The following is a 15,837-nucleotide window of genomic DNA, read 5'->3' as shown; positions in this document are numbered from 1 at the left end:
CTTCACCGACAATGTCCACTGAGTAACGCAGGCCCCCTGCTGACAGCACGAAAGGGGAAGTTCGGCTTCAACGCAGTGGGCGTACACGTTAAAACTGTATGTTGACAAAAAGCCCGTCGATCATCGTTGCCGGCCCCTACTAAGTTAGAGATACGATTCCAGATTGAGCTGGCTAGAGCACATGTGACTGGGCCAAAGTCAGCATGACTCGGAGGAAGTGAACTTGTCATACGAGTGAATTAGGCTTTATCCGAGTTCCTCCTAGATTCAGTATGGCCACTTGGAGCTGCGCTCACGTCTAAATGTGGTTTCAAACAACCGCCCGTTGATCCCTAGTGATATGAGATCCATGGACGGTGATTACCTGCATGGCTTTTGAATGAGGCTTTTCAAATGTGCATGGGCGACATTGCTTAGCTACAATGGTAAGTCCTTGTGTCGAAAAGTTTTGGTATGTCATGGCGCCAATCGTAATGATCATAGGATACCGTCATCATGATGGTGAGCACACCGCAGTGTCCAGTTCTTGAATCAAACCTTGTTAGGATTTTGCAACTTTAAAGCGAAACCGGTTCTGATGGACCAATCCCAGGCTCTTCTGGCGAATGTGCGCCATCTGGCCATCAATGAACTCTATGCAGAACGAATCAGATATCTTTGAAATGTAACTTACATCGTGGAGTGTGTTTTGATGTCGACTAGACTGTTATGCTAGAAATTTATTAGTGTTCGGGCATAAAGGTTTTGCAAAAGCCCGCATCTGCAGCGGTTGTTGTCAGCCGCATCAGGACAAATCAGATAAATTAAAGCAACCCTGTAGTCAACCTGTACTGTAAGGTTTCTGCGTGCACTGGCAACTTGGTCGGTATCTTGCGTCGCACCGGAACAGCCATATTGGGAGATGAGCAGCTTGTAATCTTATACCCACGTTCTTCGCACTTTATGCTGCGTTATCATTATGGATTTGGCTAGTGGAGTAGTTAGCGGCGTCCCCACGTCTCGGAAATACTCTCAAGTCGAATCTGAAGAGTCCGATCACAGGGCGCTTTTTCAAAATCCAGCATGTGGGTTAACTCAATTCAAACTTAGAATAATTTTAATTTTATCCGTGGTTCACAGTTCCCTTACGAATCCAAGAATATATAACCTGTGCTGTGAAGTTCCGTTGATCCTAAGACCCACTTGGCGTTTCCCCCTTGATATCCTCGTCCTGAAGATATGCAGCAACCTTCCCTCCAAAATGTTCGCATACGCTCGACAAGGGATGCGCTTTACATCTTTCACGCTGTTGCGAGGAATGCGCTCCCACTTACAACGCGCCGATTGGACGCTGAGGAACGAAGGGCTATCACTCCCGGAAACGTATACGTTTGGGAGGAACGCAGTGCAAATTCTGAGGCTACAGGGCTCGGCATGGAACGATGGTCTGTCCACATGTGGCTGGGGGTCTAAGCATATCAATTCAATATTATTTATATTGCTAGGACGGATGGCATGGGCTGGGGACCAAGTAGAGTCCGCGATGTGAGTACATGTCGATTGCCAAGTTTCATCCGGACTTACATTTTCCCAAGGAATTTCTGTTCTATCAGCAGAAAGAATGTGATGTGAATGATGATCCAGGTAGCTCCGGTACTCCATGGGCCCAGATGATTAGGTAGGTCACGTCAATCATGTGGGCGCCCAAAGTCCAAACGCCGTGGAACGACAATTTTACCTATTTCACAGCATGTACCCTTCTTCGCGAGCACGTGCTACGGGGGACTCTGAACGCTTGATCAAGCAGACTTATAGTGTACGTGTCTCGTTACCTGATGATCGCACACGAGGTATCACTAGGAAGTGGCACTTAAGTACGTTTCTGAGCTATCTCCGCCGCCTCGGAAGTCTAATCATCCTTCGTTCATCAGCTGCCTACTTCAGTCAACAGAAGCTTGATCGGCTTAACACAATCGATAATATACCAGGGGTTGGTGATGTCCCGGTTCCAGACGGATGGTTCCGAAGTGCTCGCAGAGATGCTAAGACGAGACGAGACGACGACCTACCAAAATCTGCCCTGGCAAAGCAACTCCCACAGTTTCCCATGGAGGGCGTACTACCCAAGATTAATCCGGTTCAATCCGGGTTTCAGTCATCATTTCATGCTTCAAATTCAAATCCTTCACCGTTTACCGCGTTTACACATTTTCCCACTTCAAGAAATTCCTCCCAGCTTGATCTGCTGGAAGTAGAGGCCACAAGCGGACGTAAGACCGCCTATTCATTTCCTTCTCCCGCAGAAGGATCATCTAGGCATCACTCTTCCAGCGTCCGCCAGACGGCTTATTCGGCTCCCAATGTGGTTCCTACTCAGATGCAATCACAGTTTCGTGATACCGCGCCGTTCCAGAGTCGCTCAGCATGTCCTTCTCCACCCTCATCATCATCCTCGGGACCCGCCACTCCAAGTCCGCGAATTAGTCCTTCCCACCTCTCGGAACAACTAGTGCCCCTCGAATACCTCCAAGGGCTTGCATATCCAAGGCGCGAACCTATTGATGAACAATTTCTTCAGCGTTTTTCAACTCAGGTCTCGCCAAGTTTTGTCTCGAAGGGAGGAGACCGAAATCACCCCCGTTCAAAGGGACATTCTGCTTTACACTCCGAATCAATAAGGTGCTCGTATACCTGATGATTCATTGAGGCCGATCTAATCTTGAGATGTTCTGCGACTTCCTTTTCTACTTATTTTAATATACCTCATCCTCCAGGCGTGGACAAGCCATTTCTTTGTCAATTATACATTTATAATCCTCACACATCTTGTTAAACTTACATATTGTTACTTGTTTTTACTTAACGCCGAACGCACACAGGTACCTTATTGTCATTCTGATAAGGGTGAGCTCGTATTGTATCCCAAGTGTTGTCTGTTGAACTCGTACTATGTAGTTCGCGCGTAAGCCTCGGATTGATATGTAGATAGTGTACTTTGTACCGCATAGTAACCGCAGGAATTTGTGCACTTCCCAATTTGTCAAACCCCGTCGCCACGCTAATGTATGTCTGCAGTGAACTAGTGAGTGTGGTCCTGGTTGTCTGTTATTTTTATATGTATACCGTTTTGACACCCAATTGATCCGAGACGCCGATCATCGAACGTGAATACGATCAGCGGAGGAATCGAGGCCGTGAGATGTTTTCCGTCGCGAAGGGTCATTGTTGCTGAGCTGGGATAGGGGTTATGCTGAACGTCTCATCTCAGGTAGGCAGCTGTTGGTGGGTGGGGATCGTTACTGAGATATCCCCGCCTGCAGAAAATTTACATATTCCTCTCACGCAGGACGTACTTCGACCTTAATGCCAAGCCTATTAGGTACGTACCATGCACACAGCGTAGGCTGACCCCGGAAATACAACATCACTTCCTCTGTTATGTAATTGATCATTCCATTCATGATACTTCTTCCCGTTTGCGGTTCCGTAAAGTGATAAACATCACCTGAAGCGTGATGACATACAGACCGTATCCAGTATAGCGTCACTTGTGAATTGTTTCGGTGCGTCAGGCTGAATGTCCAGATGTGACGGCATCCAAAGCGGGTGCTGGCGCAGTCTGTTCAGGGGCGTTCTTCTGGTTATTCCGCGGAAATGTCATATGTAGGCAACTGCCCTGCTGATGCTTAATCGCCGTCTCGGGCCGAACTAAGGGATCTGTTCGTTGCTTGAGCAGGTATGCTCAGTTGGAGCGTATTAACGGAAAATGGGAGTATTGAAGTTAGTCCTGAGATAGAACATGTGCTTTAGGTAAGTCTTACTCCCGACGAATCAGCGCGACTCACTTGTCCCCTCGTACAAAGGGGAGAACTGGTGAATTCGCGTGATAGATGCCTAGACAATGGTGATAAGTGTGAGAGTAAATTTTCTTGAAAGGATTCTTGACACAGTACATGTGCTTCCACATGCCTGCGTTCAGCCATACTACTAGCAATCTGACCGGGAGCCCTTCTTCGAACGTAGGGACATTGCAAATCGTTTGAGAGGGATTATCGCCAATGGCCGGTTTGGATGTGTCACCAAACTCGGAACAGATCCTGTATATAAAATTCAATTGTACCTGATAAAGAACACTGAAAGGTCGGGGAAGCAGACCTGGATAATTGTTTGGGGAAATATCAATGATGGATTGGATGCCTAGGCCTGAAAAATGGTGAGTGTACATGACGACAATGTTGTTGTAACTTCCTGTGCGTAGGGTACATTGTTCGTAAAATTACTGGCTTCCAACACCAGAAGAAAAAAGAGGGTTTTCTGTACGGCAGTAAACCCTGCGGTTCAAAACGGCTCCGCGGAGCCAGCTCATAGGATGAAGCTTCCTTCCAATCCGACGACTTCGGGATTGTTGCGTGATCTTGAATCAAAGAAGGCTGGCGAAATGAGAATGAGTCGGACTGGCATAGTATGTCATTTAAGTATACATACATTGGCACATAGTGGCATCATGGGGTAGATAGCCCCTCCGCCAATGAGCGTTCCCCGATTAGCGAGGCTCCCGCCGCGATTATTCACCGTGACGTGAGGCTTCCCCCAGTGCTGAAGCATAAAGTAAACGTAAAGGCACAAACCTTGCAATTTACCACGCTTTAAGCTTTATGTAAGTGGGTAATTATATCCTTATGATGGTCTGAGTTTGGAAGCTTGGGGCCCGGCGAGGTTGCATGACACTGGCAGTAGTATGACACTAATATTAGCTAGCGGGAGAGATCTAATCGGATGAGCCTGAGCAGTGCAGTCGATAGCGCTGTTGTGCATGTCGTATACCGATATCAGCGGTGCCTACGCGCGAGCGTTTGACGTTCTGCGTTCAAGTCCTGCAGTGATACAGGTTTCGGTAAGCTTTCAGTACCATATGATGCTATCACATACCACAAAACACATCAGGGAAACCCTGAGCGGCGTTTTACAAATATACGCTCGTTGCAGCTCGCCCTGCATTGTCATAGTATATAATAGGCGAGGTAGAATGTCAGGGCAACTTGAACAGTGACCGAGAAGACGATGAAGGGGTGGGAGTAAAAACGACTTCCTTGTAAATCGCAAGCTTCAAACCTTCATGCACCCTGATCCAGCATGTCGACGCGATTGGAATTCGCGTGGCCAGAGCTATGTACTTGTCAAGGGTGTTGAACTTCTGACTGTGGCAGTGTCCACAGGAAAAACGTGACTAGCGGTCATGTGACCCACTCAGTACAGTGGTGGCGCGCCCGCCGCCCACGAGACGACGAGAACCAAGTCCGAACCGGAACAACTGAGAGAGGAACTCTCAAAGTGTTATAACATCCGAGTCCCATCATGCCTACAAAACCGCTCTTACCGAAATCTATAGTAGGCGTTTCCAAGGAGCCTGAGCCGAAAACTCGCGGTGCAAACAGGTCCACGAAGGTCGCCGGCAAACTCAAGGTCCTACCAGACCAACCAACATCGTCTACCCAAAGCAAAATTTTGCCACGTCCAGATGCTGAGGAAAGTCTAGGCACAACAGGAGATACGGATGACGGGGATGATGAGGACGAGGATGAGTCAGATGAGGACGAAGACGAGGATGTCGAAATACGACTACGTCAAATCTCCCAAATTCCGCAGGGAACGGCACGAAGAGATGCACTGAGGCTGACAAAGAAAAAGGCGAAGTCATTACCTCGTGTAACGGCATATGCGACGGCAAGGTAGTTCTTTGTTGGCTTCTTGGTTGACTATGTGACTGACAGGCTTTGTCTCGATTTAGTTCCTATCGTCTGCATGAACTTTCGAAGTTTTTCAATGCCCGGAGGGCATCCTATCTTGCAGACCCCAAGATTATTGACGATGTTTTGTATACTCCTTACGCGTATGAACCCCAAGTCAACCAAGAAACAAATGCGAAATCCCTGCCGGCAAGTGGGGATTTGTTAGGAATCCCTGAACTAAATCCCCTGGTCTCTGAAGCGGAAGACCATGGGCTCACCTCTAATCGCAAGAAGATCAGCAAATTTCACACTGTTCCAACCGAGGCCGAGATTTTCATTTTCGCCTACGGAACAGTCGTCATATGGGGAATGAGTGAAGCCCAAGAGAAACGTTTCTTGTCCTCTATGTGAGTGCTTTCTTTTGTTACAATCAGCATCGACGAACTGTTCGTAGCAAGCGTTTTGAAGTTGAAAGATTGGGTATGTGAGGGCGTTTGTATTCCCTTCAGAAGTCTGAATCGCTTGCAGCACCAGACGACATTGAAATGGAGGATCTGAATTATTATTATGCAAACTACAGTCGGTACGTTTAGTCACTTGCCGAAATCGCTGCTTTTTACTCATGACACAGGATATACAATGATGTCATCACCTTGCGCAAGGGATCTGGTTACATGTGAGTCAAGCATAAAAGGAGTCTCTATGATACTCAAACACATCAAGGACAAAGCTCTCTCTATCGCACGCACTGTCTCAGTCTGTCAAGATATCCTTGGTACGCTGACTTGATTATGCGGCATAATCTCTTCCTGAGGGCGGCTCAGTTCGAGGAGCTTATCTCGAATACTATCGAAGACACGAAAGATATACCCGAAACATTGTCAGAGACAGGCAAGATCGGCATACCCCATAAAGGTCGGTCAAGAAGATGTCGCATTGCAAACCATCTAATATATACTCTCTAGAAATTATGCGCAAAACCGGGGAGTTGTTCATATTACGGACTAATATTAACTCTGTAGGCTCTGTCTTAGACTCTCCGGTAAGAAAATATTTGTCTAGAGTACATTAAATTCACCCCTGTCCCCGTTCTAGGAAGTATTCTGGGTAAGCCGGGTTGTCCACATCAAGTGCCGGCATTTTTGACACCTTTTCAGAGCTTTCCCGATCTCCAACCGTTGTATGATGCTGCGCGGAGTTATCTGGAGATCCCTCAGCGAATCAATCTCCTAAATACACGAGTCGAGGCTAGTTTGGTTGATGTAGCGTGCCTTCATTCGCTGATTTCATGGACAGGTTCTTCAAGATATGCTCCAACTTCTCAAGGAGTCTGTATCAAGTAGGCATGCAGAACGACTTGAACAGATTGTCGTTGCTCTTATTGGGATTGAAATCGGTAATTTTATCTTTCTTTTTGTTTGTTCAACGATGAGCTCATGTTGGTGCGATCTAGTACTTGGCATTATCACCATTCTCGTGGATCTCATGGCTTGATTTCTTGTATTCAATTCATATACCTCGCATGCTTAACTACGGCGCAACCTGTATTTATAGAAGGTAAACTTTCCCCTCGCTGAGTCAGTCAGATCGCATTCATCGGCACTGGTAGCATGGGCAATCACTTAACTATACTGCTGGCTAGTACGGGCGGGAAAATGTCAAGACCGCCCAAGATCGGGTCGAACAGAGACATACAACTTTCATGAAATATACAACAATCCTTACTGGAGCCAGTCCCGTCTTTGCTTCCTCGGCGTCTCACGAAAACCTTCTTACCTCGTTATCAAGGGTTTGAAACAAAAATGGTATCTTGCCTGTATAACGTCAAATTGCATACCCAACATGGGAATGTCCGGGTATCAATCTGGACTCCTTGCAATCTTGGAGGCAATAGGATTGGGCTCAGCAAGTCACTCGCCTTCTAGTTGGCTTGGATGATTGGATGATAGCCAACTTCTAAATTCTTCATCGGGCTGGGCTTCGACACGTGCCTTCATAAAGAACCTGGTTTCTCACTTTGCCTGATTTCCAAAATCTAGGACGTCGATGACACGCACAAGTACGCAACATCTGCCTCCGTCTCACATGCACGCAATTACTGCCAATTGCAAATCGGATGCATTATATGCATGCCCTTGCGAGATTACAGACTCGTCTGAACAGGATTTTTATGTTGCCATGTATGGTGCACTCCTCGCTTGCTGTGCCAAGGCTTGGATATCATCCGTTGAGCAAAGGGCGTTAAGTTCTTCAAGTGCATCAGGATTTGTCTCGAGGGCTGTAGCATCGCGATTGTCGATGTCTTATTTGAGCCAGAGCGAGACGAGTGCTGCGCTGCGCAGAGGTCTCAGGAGTCTTGGGGCGCCAGAGGCATACACGCATGTGGTACAAAGCCAGCATCATGATCGAGCAGGCAGCGCATCCTCATCCTCTTCAGAGTGCAAGGCTGGCGGGTGAAATGGACGTATGGACATGGTATACGGGCCTGGAAGTGATTCATCCTCGCTGACATTCAGAAGTTTCTCAACGTCTCCTCTGCTGTACCAGCATGCTGTCGGTAGTTTTTCACGATACTCCTCGTCTGACTCAGATGTATTCGTGCGGATTTAGCCACGATATATCTGACATCTGATGGTGCTTTGCGAGACATGATACTTAAATATACAAAATCCAGGATCATCTTCTATTTGCTCTCGCAATCCAGTCAGGAAACGAGCGGCCACAATTAGTTGTACAACCCGGAATATACGAGGGATGGTATAAGGTTTGCAATCTCTTCTGAGACGTCGAGGATGAGATTGTGCAATTTTCGGTTATATCGCTGCTTTCAAGACAGAATAACGGGTCCGAGTAGGGCTGGTGTGGTGGCAGTAGTAACCCAAAATATTACAGACCCTGCCTTATCAGGCACACCACTTTGGGAAGGTCCGAGCTCCATTGTTGCTCCAAATTCCAATGACCACCTCGCCTTGACATGTTGTTCTGCGCGCTCTATGCTCCAGTTCAATTCATCAAATATCTGATCGCCTTATGGCCGAATTTTTGCGGCGTCTTGTTTCGGGTGGCAAAGCTAGGTTCAAGGATCCGAATCTTGACCTTGAGCTAGGTATGATACTGTATCATGTGCTTCATTGATTATCGAGCTCACTGTGATGCTTTATCATATTCTAGACCTCGCATATGTAACCGATCAAGTCATTGTGATGGGCTATCCTGCTGCTGGTATTGAGGGCTTCTACCGAAACCGTCGCGAAGATGCTCAACGTTTTCTTACTGCTCGGCATGGTAGCGACTTTTGGGTATTCAACTTTTGCCCAGTCAGGGAGAACTTTTATGACAAGAGCGTTTTTGGAGGACGAGTGAGTCGCTACCCCTTTCCAGATCATCAGTAAGGAACAGCCATATGATGTTGGTTTGTAATCGCTAATCACTAAATCCAGTACGCCTCCCCTTGCCATTCTCCCCCTGGTTTCGAGAGAGATGCATGCCTGGGTAACAGTTTCAAAGGATCGAGTAGCTGCTTTGCATTGCAAAGGTGCAGCTTGCCCTCCATTCCCTCTGTACATCCACTAACTCTATTCTCATGCAGCTGGGAAGGGAAGGTCGGGCATGATAGTCTGTGCTTATCTTCTTTCACTCGACACCTTTTCTCCTCCTTTTGCGGAAAACAGTTACCTTGAAAAGGACTGGGTAGCTGTACGCGTTGATGATTGCATGCAAGTAATCCCCAACGATGCTGTCCTTGAAGAACTAGGGGAAGCGGCCGTCCCTGCATCATCCATTGTGGAAGAAACATTCGCGGAGTCCCGAGACGAAAATCAAAGTATACCCACCAAACCCTCTGCGCCCACGTTACAACAGGTATTAGACTTGCACACCTCGCGCCGGATGAAAGTGCCGTCTATTTCAACGAACGCGAAGTCGAGGGCAGGTGTTAGTATTCCTAGCCAGCGGCGCTGGCTTCTATACTGGTCACGACTTCTTGCTGGCCAGGGTCCACCTGGCATGTGGGGACTATCAGACATGAAACCGGGCTTGCGCAATGACTCTAACTCATCATCGATTCTCGCGAGGAAAGTGCGCATCACCGAAATTTCGCTTCGACTGCGTGAGATATCTGGAATTAAAGCGGGTCTCGTTCGTGCAGCTAGCTTGCTAATGGATCGCGGAAAGGATGGAAATGGTCTTGTTGGTCCTCGCAATAACCGTGTGTGGGCGTCACTAGCACGCTATGACGATGACTTGGTTGACGCTCTAGAGCGTTGGGAGCAAAGTACTCGGGATAGCACCAACTTGGGAAGGCGAAAATCTGAGTCGTCCGAATCAGTCAGTGGTATCTTTGCCAGCGACAAATGGGACAAAGAAAAGATGGTACGGACTTTCGCTCGGATGGGAGATGATGGAAAGCGACCTTCTGAAATGAATAGCGCAGACGAGGTCCGTCAACTATATGATAAGCTGATCGCACCACCTAGAGAACTCACAAATGACAGAGCATCAAGGTTTATAGCTATGTTCTCGTTCCGCTGAATGAGGAGCGTTGGGTGGAAATTTCCAAAGCACCACTTCGACAGGAGGAAACTCGCGACTTAGAGCCTTCAGTCAAATCGGAGATGACTTCTATCGATTCTATATCCCAGTCAGCGACAAACACCAAGGTCGGTCGCAGCGGAATAGTAGTTGACGCCGACCGAGAGTTACGTATTAAACTCTACATGGGACAGGTATGTGCTTATTATTTGCTACGTGTCATTCCTCACGCCAAGCCTTGACAGGTATTTATGGCCTGGCTGTGGTTTATCCCAGCTTTTCACATCACTCCCGAGACACGATCCTCGTCGTTCATACTGCCCCGAGATGACCTCGATTTCCCGATTGGCATAGGCAAGGATATCATGGATGTGGAGTTGAAGATGGAATGGTGCCAAGACGAAATTGATGATACGCAAGTGGAAACTGCCCAGACAGACTCACCTTCGTCAGGGGTGGAGACTGTCGTAGCCAGCCTCGCTGGTGGCGTTGAAGTTAGCCAAGCTCTCGAAAGATAAGGAGATCAATTCGTACCATGGCACTTTACGCGCATCAGATGCCGGCGGCCGCCTTGCGGTGGATCTGGGGTCCTCCTGGGCAGTCATTTCCGTCGTCACTTTCTCCTCATCAAGTTGACAATTTCCTTCGTCGTATATTATCCTCGCGCCCACTGCCATCATACTACGGATGGTTTAATATAGGACAATGTAGGCTAATATTATGCTTTTTTATGTGCTCCTTGTGCACTGCGCCACGCTGAAGCGGCCCCGGACTTTGACAGTGAGAAAATATGAGATCTAGAAGTGAATTGTTTCCGGGCTATTTTCAGCATGAGCCTGGGTCATGCATCTCACTCCAGTACCGTGACAGTGAACTGTCAGCATTTGGCCTGGGTCAAATATTGCCTGTTGAAACTGGCCTCCCCCCTCCCCCCCCCCCCCCTATGCAGCTATGCTACCATTCGCGCTGAAAGTTGTGTGGTTTGCACTGTCGTTCTCTGGTGAGCAGATCCGGACATCAAAAACTCCCCCGGATTGACGTCATAGTGGCACAGGTATCTTTGCATGCTGGATTGTCCTGACAGTGTTCGCTCGCGCGATCCAGAGCTATTGGGGTCCAATGTTATACTGCATCTTTGCAACGATACTCCAGGGAATTTTTTGCCTGGGTGCGTTCGTGTTGTCGTGTGGCTGCCAAACAGCCGAGAGCCGGGAAAACTTTACTGACACCTTGAAGGCATGATATATAATATGAATCCGTATGATATGCCACCGGCTTTTTGCAAAGGTAAGCGTTTATAATGTATGATGTTGTCCTGTTACCCTGATATGATGTCTCGAACAGCTCAGACGTTCATCATATACTATTCTGCTCTCTCTGTGACTGGAGTATGTGCCGCCTTCACGATGGCGACGACACGCGCTGTGGTGTGGCCGTCTTCTGTTATAATGACTGCTTCTTCGTGCGTGGTTTGCATTAAATTTCCTTTTGTGTGCTTACAATGTGTGAGCAGGACGTTGGTATGGCGAAACCAATATCTCTTGCCCATCGTCGTGTTTCCGCTCGGTGCACTTGGTGTTGCCATTCCCGTCCTACTATCCCTTCACGCCATCCAACCCACAGATGATCTCCACTGCGACGCTACTCATCCCATATGGTGCGTCACTTGCATTACCAACGTTGTGAATGATGCAGCTCACATAAACAGGGGACGATTCTTAGGCTATGCGGGCATATCCATGATCCTCACGATTCCATGTTTCTTCCTGTCTGCAGCAGCAGCCCACTACGTATTCAAAGTGCACACGGTGCACCGAGAGCTTTTCAAGCTCACAGCTCCACCTTCGCATTATCTGTCAGCAGCTGAAATTAGGGAGGTCAACATCACTGAACCTTCCGAGCCAAAAAATGTGCCTTTGCCGGCTAAACCCGACTCGGATATGGGTCTCAAGTCCGCGGACTTCAGGAATAGAAACCATTTGATGGACGACCACTTGGCAAGGAGAGATATGATGCCTCGTGTTGATGAGATGGATAATGCCGCGGCTATGTCAAATCAGGTTTATTCCCCGCGGGCTGAAAGTTCTCCCTCTTCCTTATCCACACCGACTCGGACTTGGCCAAAGCGCTTGTCGGAGACATCGCAATGGGACGAATCTCAGATACGCGACCAGCGAGCGTGCATTGCCGTGCCCGATGAAGAATGTACGATGACGCTTCCGTTATCAAGTGAGTCGTTACCTGGCCTGGTACCCTGGTGTACGTATTTACATACTTTGCCTTCGAGCCCGTCATGGTCACGAACAGCCCAGACAGAGTCTTGCACCTGCGATATGGAGGCTCATTCTTTTCCAAATGTACGTGCATCAAAGAATAGGTCGAGTTTTTGGAGAGGTACTGACGTGAAACCCTCAGGGTGTTCTTTATCACTCAATTTCTGGCCGCACTTTCGACTATCATTGATGTAGCGAGCCATCGCCAATACCCATCGCCTTTTGGGACGCAACATGTAGCGTTAGTACTGGTGGGATGGGGACCGTCGATAGTGTTTGGTCAGTTCCAGCCTATTCCCATAAAAAAAACAGCCTGGCTTACTATTTCTTCAGGTCACCTTCCAGCAGTCCGCCGTAGATTGCAGTTCTGGCGACGTCCAGACTCGAGTACGAACTGCGGCTAATAATTGCCCCAAAAATGTGTATTATCGTATCGTGCCAGCATGCTATATCACAACAGTACGCTTTTCATCGATTTGCACGATCGACGACAGCTTGATGTTTGGCCAGCCTTGCATAGATTTGACGCAGTGCAAGTTCAGCTAACTTGTGCATGCTTTTGGGCCGAGTCTAACATGGAACGCACACTAGTATTGCCTTTTTCTGCGCGTGATACTCAGAGTTGACTCTAATGGAGAGCCACTAGTCTGTTGCGTTGTTTGTATATATAGGCTACCGCATTCGGCATGGCTCGTTCTCCGTAAGCCTTATGCTTCGGATCCATGGACATCAAAGTCAAGGAGACTAGGTCAAAACCAATTCTCTCTCAATGCAGTCGGACTGTTCGTAGCCTAGTCTCATGATGTGACTGAGTCAGAAACAGTAACTTGAAGGGATCGTGCTTCTGTAGTCTGACATACATGGACGCTAGGATTGTAGCATAGGGCCGCCCTATGCTACAATCATTGCGTCTATATATATGTGTGTGTATCGGCTTAGTTTCAATCGTGCAATGATGGATTCAAACAAGGCGGTGTAGCTTACTCAGCAATACGCCTTAAAATCATAATCATGCCTGTGTGCGATCAACAATAAAGGTATAACAAAGTATCGTACATTCCCCTTTCGTATTACCATCGCAAACATGACAAGGCGTAAAATGGGCCGTCCGTATCGTATGAAGAAAAATTAGGAGAAGAGGGTCAACATGCTTTCTATGGCACAGCCGGTATTGCGAACGAGAGAATATATGCAGAGTCAATGGGTGCGGGAATGTCGAATATAAAAGTTCTATCCTGAATGGACGTGCATCTAGGGCCGGTGAGCGTATTAACCAAGGAGACCCTCGCCGTCAGAGAGGCCTGCCGAGCTGTATCCGCTGCCACCGATCTCGTTGTATCGTGCAATGCGAAGGCGCTGGCTTGGAGGGATGACCTTATCTTCAAGGCCATGTGGAGCTCCGCCGTGAAGAACGCCGACACGCTTCATTGCAAGGAGCTGCACAAGGTATTAGTCAAGATATGATCGCGCGACAGCTAAAATATGCCTCACGTTATGTGCGGCGTTGCTATGGTCATAAACGCCTCCAAAGAATGTTGTAGTAGCGTCTCGGCCGATGTGCTTCGTCAACAAGTGACGGCCTCCTGGGTGATCGTCAAGGAAGTCTGAAACATCATGAATGAAGCCAGCAACGCAGATGACCGGACGACTCTTGGCTTGTTCAAGGTCTACGCGGAATGTATTAGAAGATACACCTGGCATACGCGGAAAGGTACGTACAGCTCTCCCAGGAAATGACGGGCAAGTCACTGTTATCAGAAGGCCATGACAGGGTTTCCTGGGTCTCGCGAAGACGTTTCAGTTGCATGGTAAGCTGACCTTTGCGGACCTCATTGTCAGGGAAGGACTAATAGATCTGGATGAATCAAGTATCCTAACGTATCTGCAATAGACACACCTTCAAATGGCTTGCGAAGCCAAGCTTCTGGCACGACCAAATGAACCACTTTGTAGGGTCATATTGGTACCACTTGATGGCGTTACGGTAGTCCATGGGGAATTGGTGGTGGAAGTTGTGGTATCCTTCACCGATTGTGACGAGGGCAGTTACGAAGTGATCACGAGGGCTGTGTTTGTCGTCGAATGGCGTTTCACCCAACCAGTGAGCGAGCGAATTCACGCAAAAAGTGGACTATATGCGCGAGATCAACGGTGTATCGGAACAAAAGGCAACAACAAACATACATGGTGAAGAAAGCAAAGACGCAGAAGACCGGCGTATACGTAGCCACCTTGCCAATCGCCCCAACCAAGGCCAGCCACAACAGTGGGGAAGAGGAAGCCCATGATCACGACAAGGCTCAGGTAGTATTTGTGCTGCCACCTCACGATCTCGTTCTTTGTCAAGTCGCTAACATCAGCAACGCCAGGCTTGCGACGGGGCTTGACAACCATCCATCCAATGTGCGACCATAGAAGACCGCGATGTGCGTTGTATGGGTCAAGGTCGGTATCGGTGTAACGATGGTGAGCACGATGTCCTCGTGACCACCATTTGATAGAGCCTTCAACCGCACCTGCGCCAACGAATGCAAGAAAATATTGAAGGGGCTTCGACGCGTTGTAAGAACGATGTGACCATAGCCGATGATAACCTGCAGTGATGCCTGAAAACATGATGAGACAACAGGCTTTCAAAGGTAAATGCCAAAGCTTACCGAGGCCGGTCATGTAGTAGTATACCACTGACCAAACGGCGGTTTCCCATCGAAGGCGAGTGTAGTACGCGCCGACGAGACCTATAACGGGCGTGCCGGCGAGAATTGCAACGTTTAACCAGTTTAACTTTGTGTACCAGTTGTCCCAAGTGATCGGAGGAAGAGACTTTTGTTGCTTGAGAGTGTACGACACGTAGTTATCGGGAATGTTAGCATCCGCAGGGACGTGCTCGGGATCGTCAATGAACTTCTTTGAGGGCTGCGAGTTAGGGTCGTCATTAAGCTTCGGAGTAATAGGGGGAGTGAGAGTCTCCACCGACGGAGGTGTCGAGCAAACTGGAGGGACGGATGACATGAGAGGTGGTCAAGAAGAAAAAGACGAAGTGACGAAAGAGCATTTGAGGTGCTTTCTGGGAACCACATATATAGCTAGAGTCGGCTCACGCCCCTTTTTAGTCGTTATTGTGCTAACGTAGATGTACGCTAAAACAGAAACTAGCCATCAGTGAACTGGTGCAGAAATGAGAAAGGTATATATGACATTATATAGTAGATAATCACAAGAACCTCCATAATTATGCTATCGAGGATTACATTGTCATGTTTGGCCATATAAAGGAAAGGATATTCCCTGATTTTCCTACAAAATTTTACGATCGGAAAAAGGTT

At 48.0% G+C, this 15,837-nt stretch overlaps 5 protein-coding genes across 5 annotated transcripts; 4 read left to right on the top strand and 1 right to left on the bottom strand.

The window, feature by feature from the left end:
* Positions 1-1,218: 1,218 nt before the first annotated feature.
* Positions 1,219-2,674, top strand: HD556DRAFT_1235564 (Gti1/Pac2 family-domain-containing protein; the record flags this gene model as incomplete). The annotated part of the gene is made up of 6 exons (XM_041297757.1): positions 1,219-1,424; positions 1,485-1,524; positions 1,575-1,657; positions 1,729-1,853; positions 1,911-2,095; positions 2,393-2,674. The coding sequence occupies 6 exons, from the start codon at positions 1,219-1,221 to the stop codon at positions 2,672-2,674; spliced, it is 921 nt and encodes a 306-aa protein (XP_041161334.1).
* A 2,523-nt stretch (positions 2,675-5,197) lies between these two features.
* On the top strand, positions 5,198-7,504 carry HD556DRAFT_387764 (DUF155-domain-containing protein). The gene is made up of 13 exons (XM_041310456.1): positions 5,198-5,708; positions 5,768-6,115; positions 6,163-6,188; positions 6,237-6,291; positions 6,340-6,384; positions 6,432-6,483; positions 6,533-6,623; positions 6,674-6,750; positions 6,804-6,815; positions 6,866-6,955; positions 7,005-7,104; positions 7,162-7,265; positions 7,318-7,504. The coding sequence occupies exons 1-12, from the start codon at positions 5,335-5,337 to the stop codon at positions 7,200-7,202; spliced, it is 1,311 nt and encodes a 436-aa protein (XP_041161333.1). The 5' UTR covers positions 5,198-5,334; the 3' UTR covers positions 7,203-7,265; positions 7,318-7,504.
* Positions 7,505-8,634: 1,130 nt separating this feature from the next.
* HD556DRAFT_1365429 (uncharacterized protein) lies at positions 8,635-10,976 on the top strand. Its single transcript, XM_041302767.1, has 6 exons — positions 8,635-8,814; positions 8,880-9,096; positions 9,149-9,243; positions 9,298-10,145; positions 10,202-10,432; positions 10,484-10,976. The coding sequence occupies exons 1-6, from the start codon at positions 8,739-8,741 to the stop codon at positions 10,754-10,756; spliced, it is 1,740 nt and encodes a 579-aa protein (XP_041161332.1). The 5' UTR covers positions 8,635-8,738; the 3' UTR covers positions 10,757-10,976.
* A 107-nt stretch (positions 10,977-11,083) lies between these two features.
* Positions 11,084-12,654, top strand: HD556DRAFT_387708 (uncharacterized protein). Its single transcript, XM_041310455.1, has 8 exons — positions 11,084-11,238; positions 11,293-11,406; positions 11,475-11,525; positions 11,583-11,700; positions 11,752-11,895; positions 11,947-12,497; positions 12,555-12,595; position 12,654. Coding segments are annotated over exons 1-7 (1,029 nt in total). The 5' UTR covers positions 11,084-11,189; the 3' UTR covers positions 12,557-12,595; position 12,654.
* Positions 12,655-13,812: 1,158 nt separating this feature from the next.
* Positions 13,813-15,568, bottom strand: HD556DRAFT_1365426 (fatty acid desaturase-domain-containing protein). The gene is made up of 5 exons (XM_041302766.1): positions 15,169-15,568; positions 14,696-15,117; positions 14,409-14,642; positions 14,231-14,357; positions 13,813-14,178 (listed from the first exon to the last, which is right to left on the bottom strand). The coding sequence occupies exons 1-5, from the start codon at positions 15,521-15,523 to the stop codon at positions 13,961-13,963; spliced, it is 1,356 nt and encodes a 451-aa protein (XP_041161330.1). The 5' UTR covers positions 15,524-15,568; the 3' UTR covers positions 13,813-13,960.
* Between the last annotated feature and the right edge of the window lie 269 nt (positions 15,569-15,837).

Source organism: Suillus plorans (genome assembly GCF_016647745.1).
Source record: "Suillus plorans strain S12 chromosome Unknown HD556scaffold_22, whole genome shotgun sequence".
NCBI lineage: Eukaryota > Fungi > Basidiomycota > Agaricomycetes > Boletales > Suillaceae > Suillus > Suillus plorans.
This window is presented reverse-complemented; position numbering and strand designations above follow the sequence as displayed.

Coding starts and splice junctions, on each gene's coding strand:
- HD556DRAFT_387764 (XM_041310456.1), top strand. CDS start 5,335: ATGCCTACAAAACCGCTCTTACCGAAATCTATAGTAGGCGTTTCCAAG. Junction 6,292..6,339: donor TATTATGCAAACTACAGTCG/GTACGTTTAGTC, acceptor CTCATGACACAG/GATATACAATGATGTCATCA. Junction 6,385..6,431: donor CGCAAGGGATCTGGTTACAT/GTGAGTCAAGCA, acceptor AAACACATCAAG/GACAAAGCTCTCTCTATCGC.
- HD556DRAFT_1365429 (XM_041302767.1), top strand. CDS start 8,739: ATGGCCGAATTTTTGCGGCGTCTTGTTTCGGGTGGCAAAGCTAGGTTC. Junction 9,097..9,148: donor TACCCCTTTCCAGATCATCA/GTAAGGAACAGC, acceptor CACTAAATCCAG/TACGCCTCCCCTTGCCATTC. Junction 10,146..10,201: donor AAATGAATAGCGCAGACGAG/GTCCGTCAACTA, acceptor CACAAATGACAG/AGCATCAAGGTTTATAGCTA.
- HD556DRAFT_387708 (XM_041310455.1), top strand. CDS start 11,190: ATGCTACCATTCGCGCTGAAAGTTGTGTGGTTTGCACTGTCGTTCTCT. Junction 11,239..11,292: donor GTTTGCACTGTCGTTCTCTG/GTGAGCAGATCC, acceptor ATAGTGGCACAG/GTATCTTTGCATGCTGGATT. Junction 11,701..11,751: donor GTTATAATGACTGCTTCTTC/GTGCGTGGTTTG, acceptor ATGTGTGAGCAG/GACGTTGGTATGGCGAAACC.
- HD556DRAFT_1365426 (XM_041302766.1), bottom strand. CDS start 15,523: ATGTCATCCGTCCCTCCAGTTTGCTCGACACCTCCGTCGGTGGAGACT. Junction 15,118..15,168: donor CTACTACATGACCGGCCTCG/GTAAGCTTTGGC, acceptor TCATGTTTTCAG/GCATCACTGCAGGTTATCAT. Junction 14,643..14,695: donor GTCTTTGCTTTCTTCACCAT/GTATGTTTGTTG, acceptor TCGCGCATATAG/TCCACTTTTTGCGTGAATTC.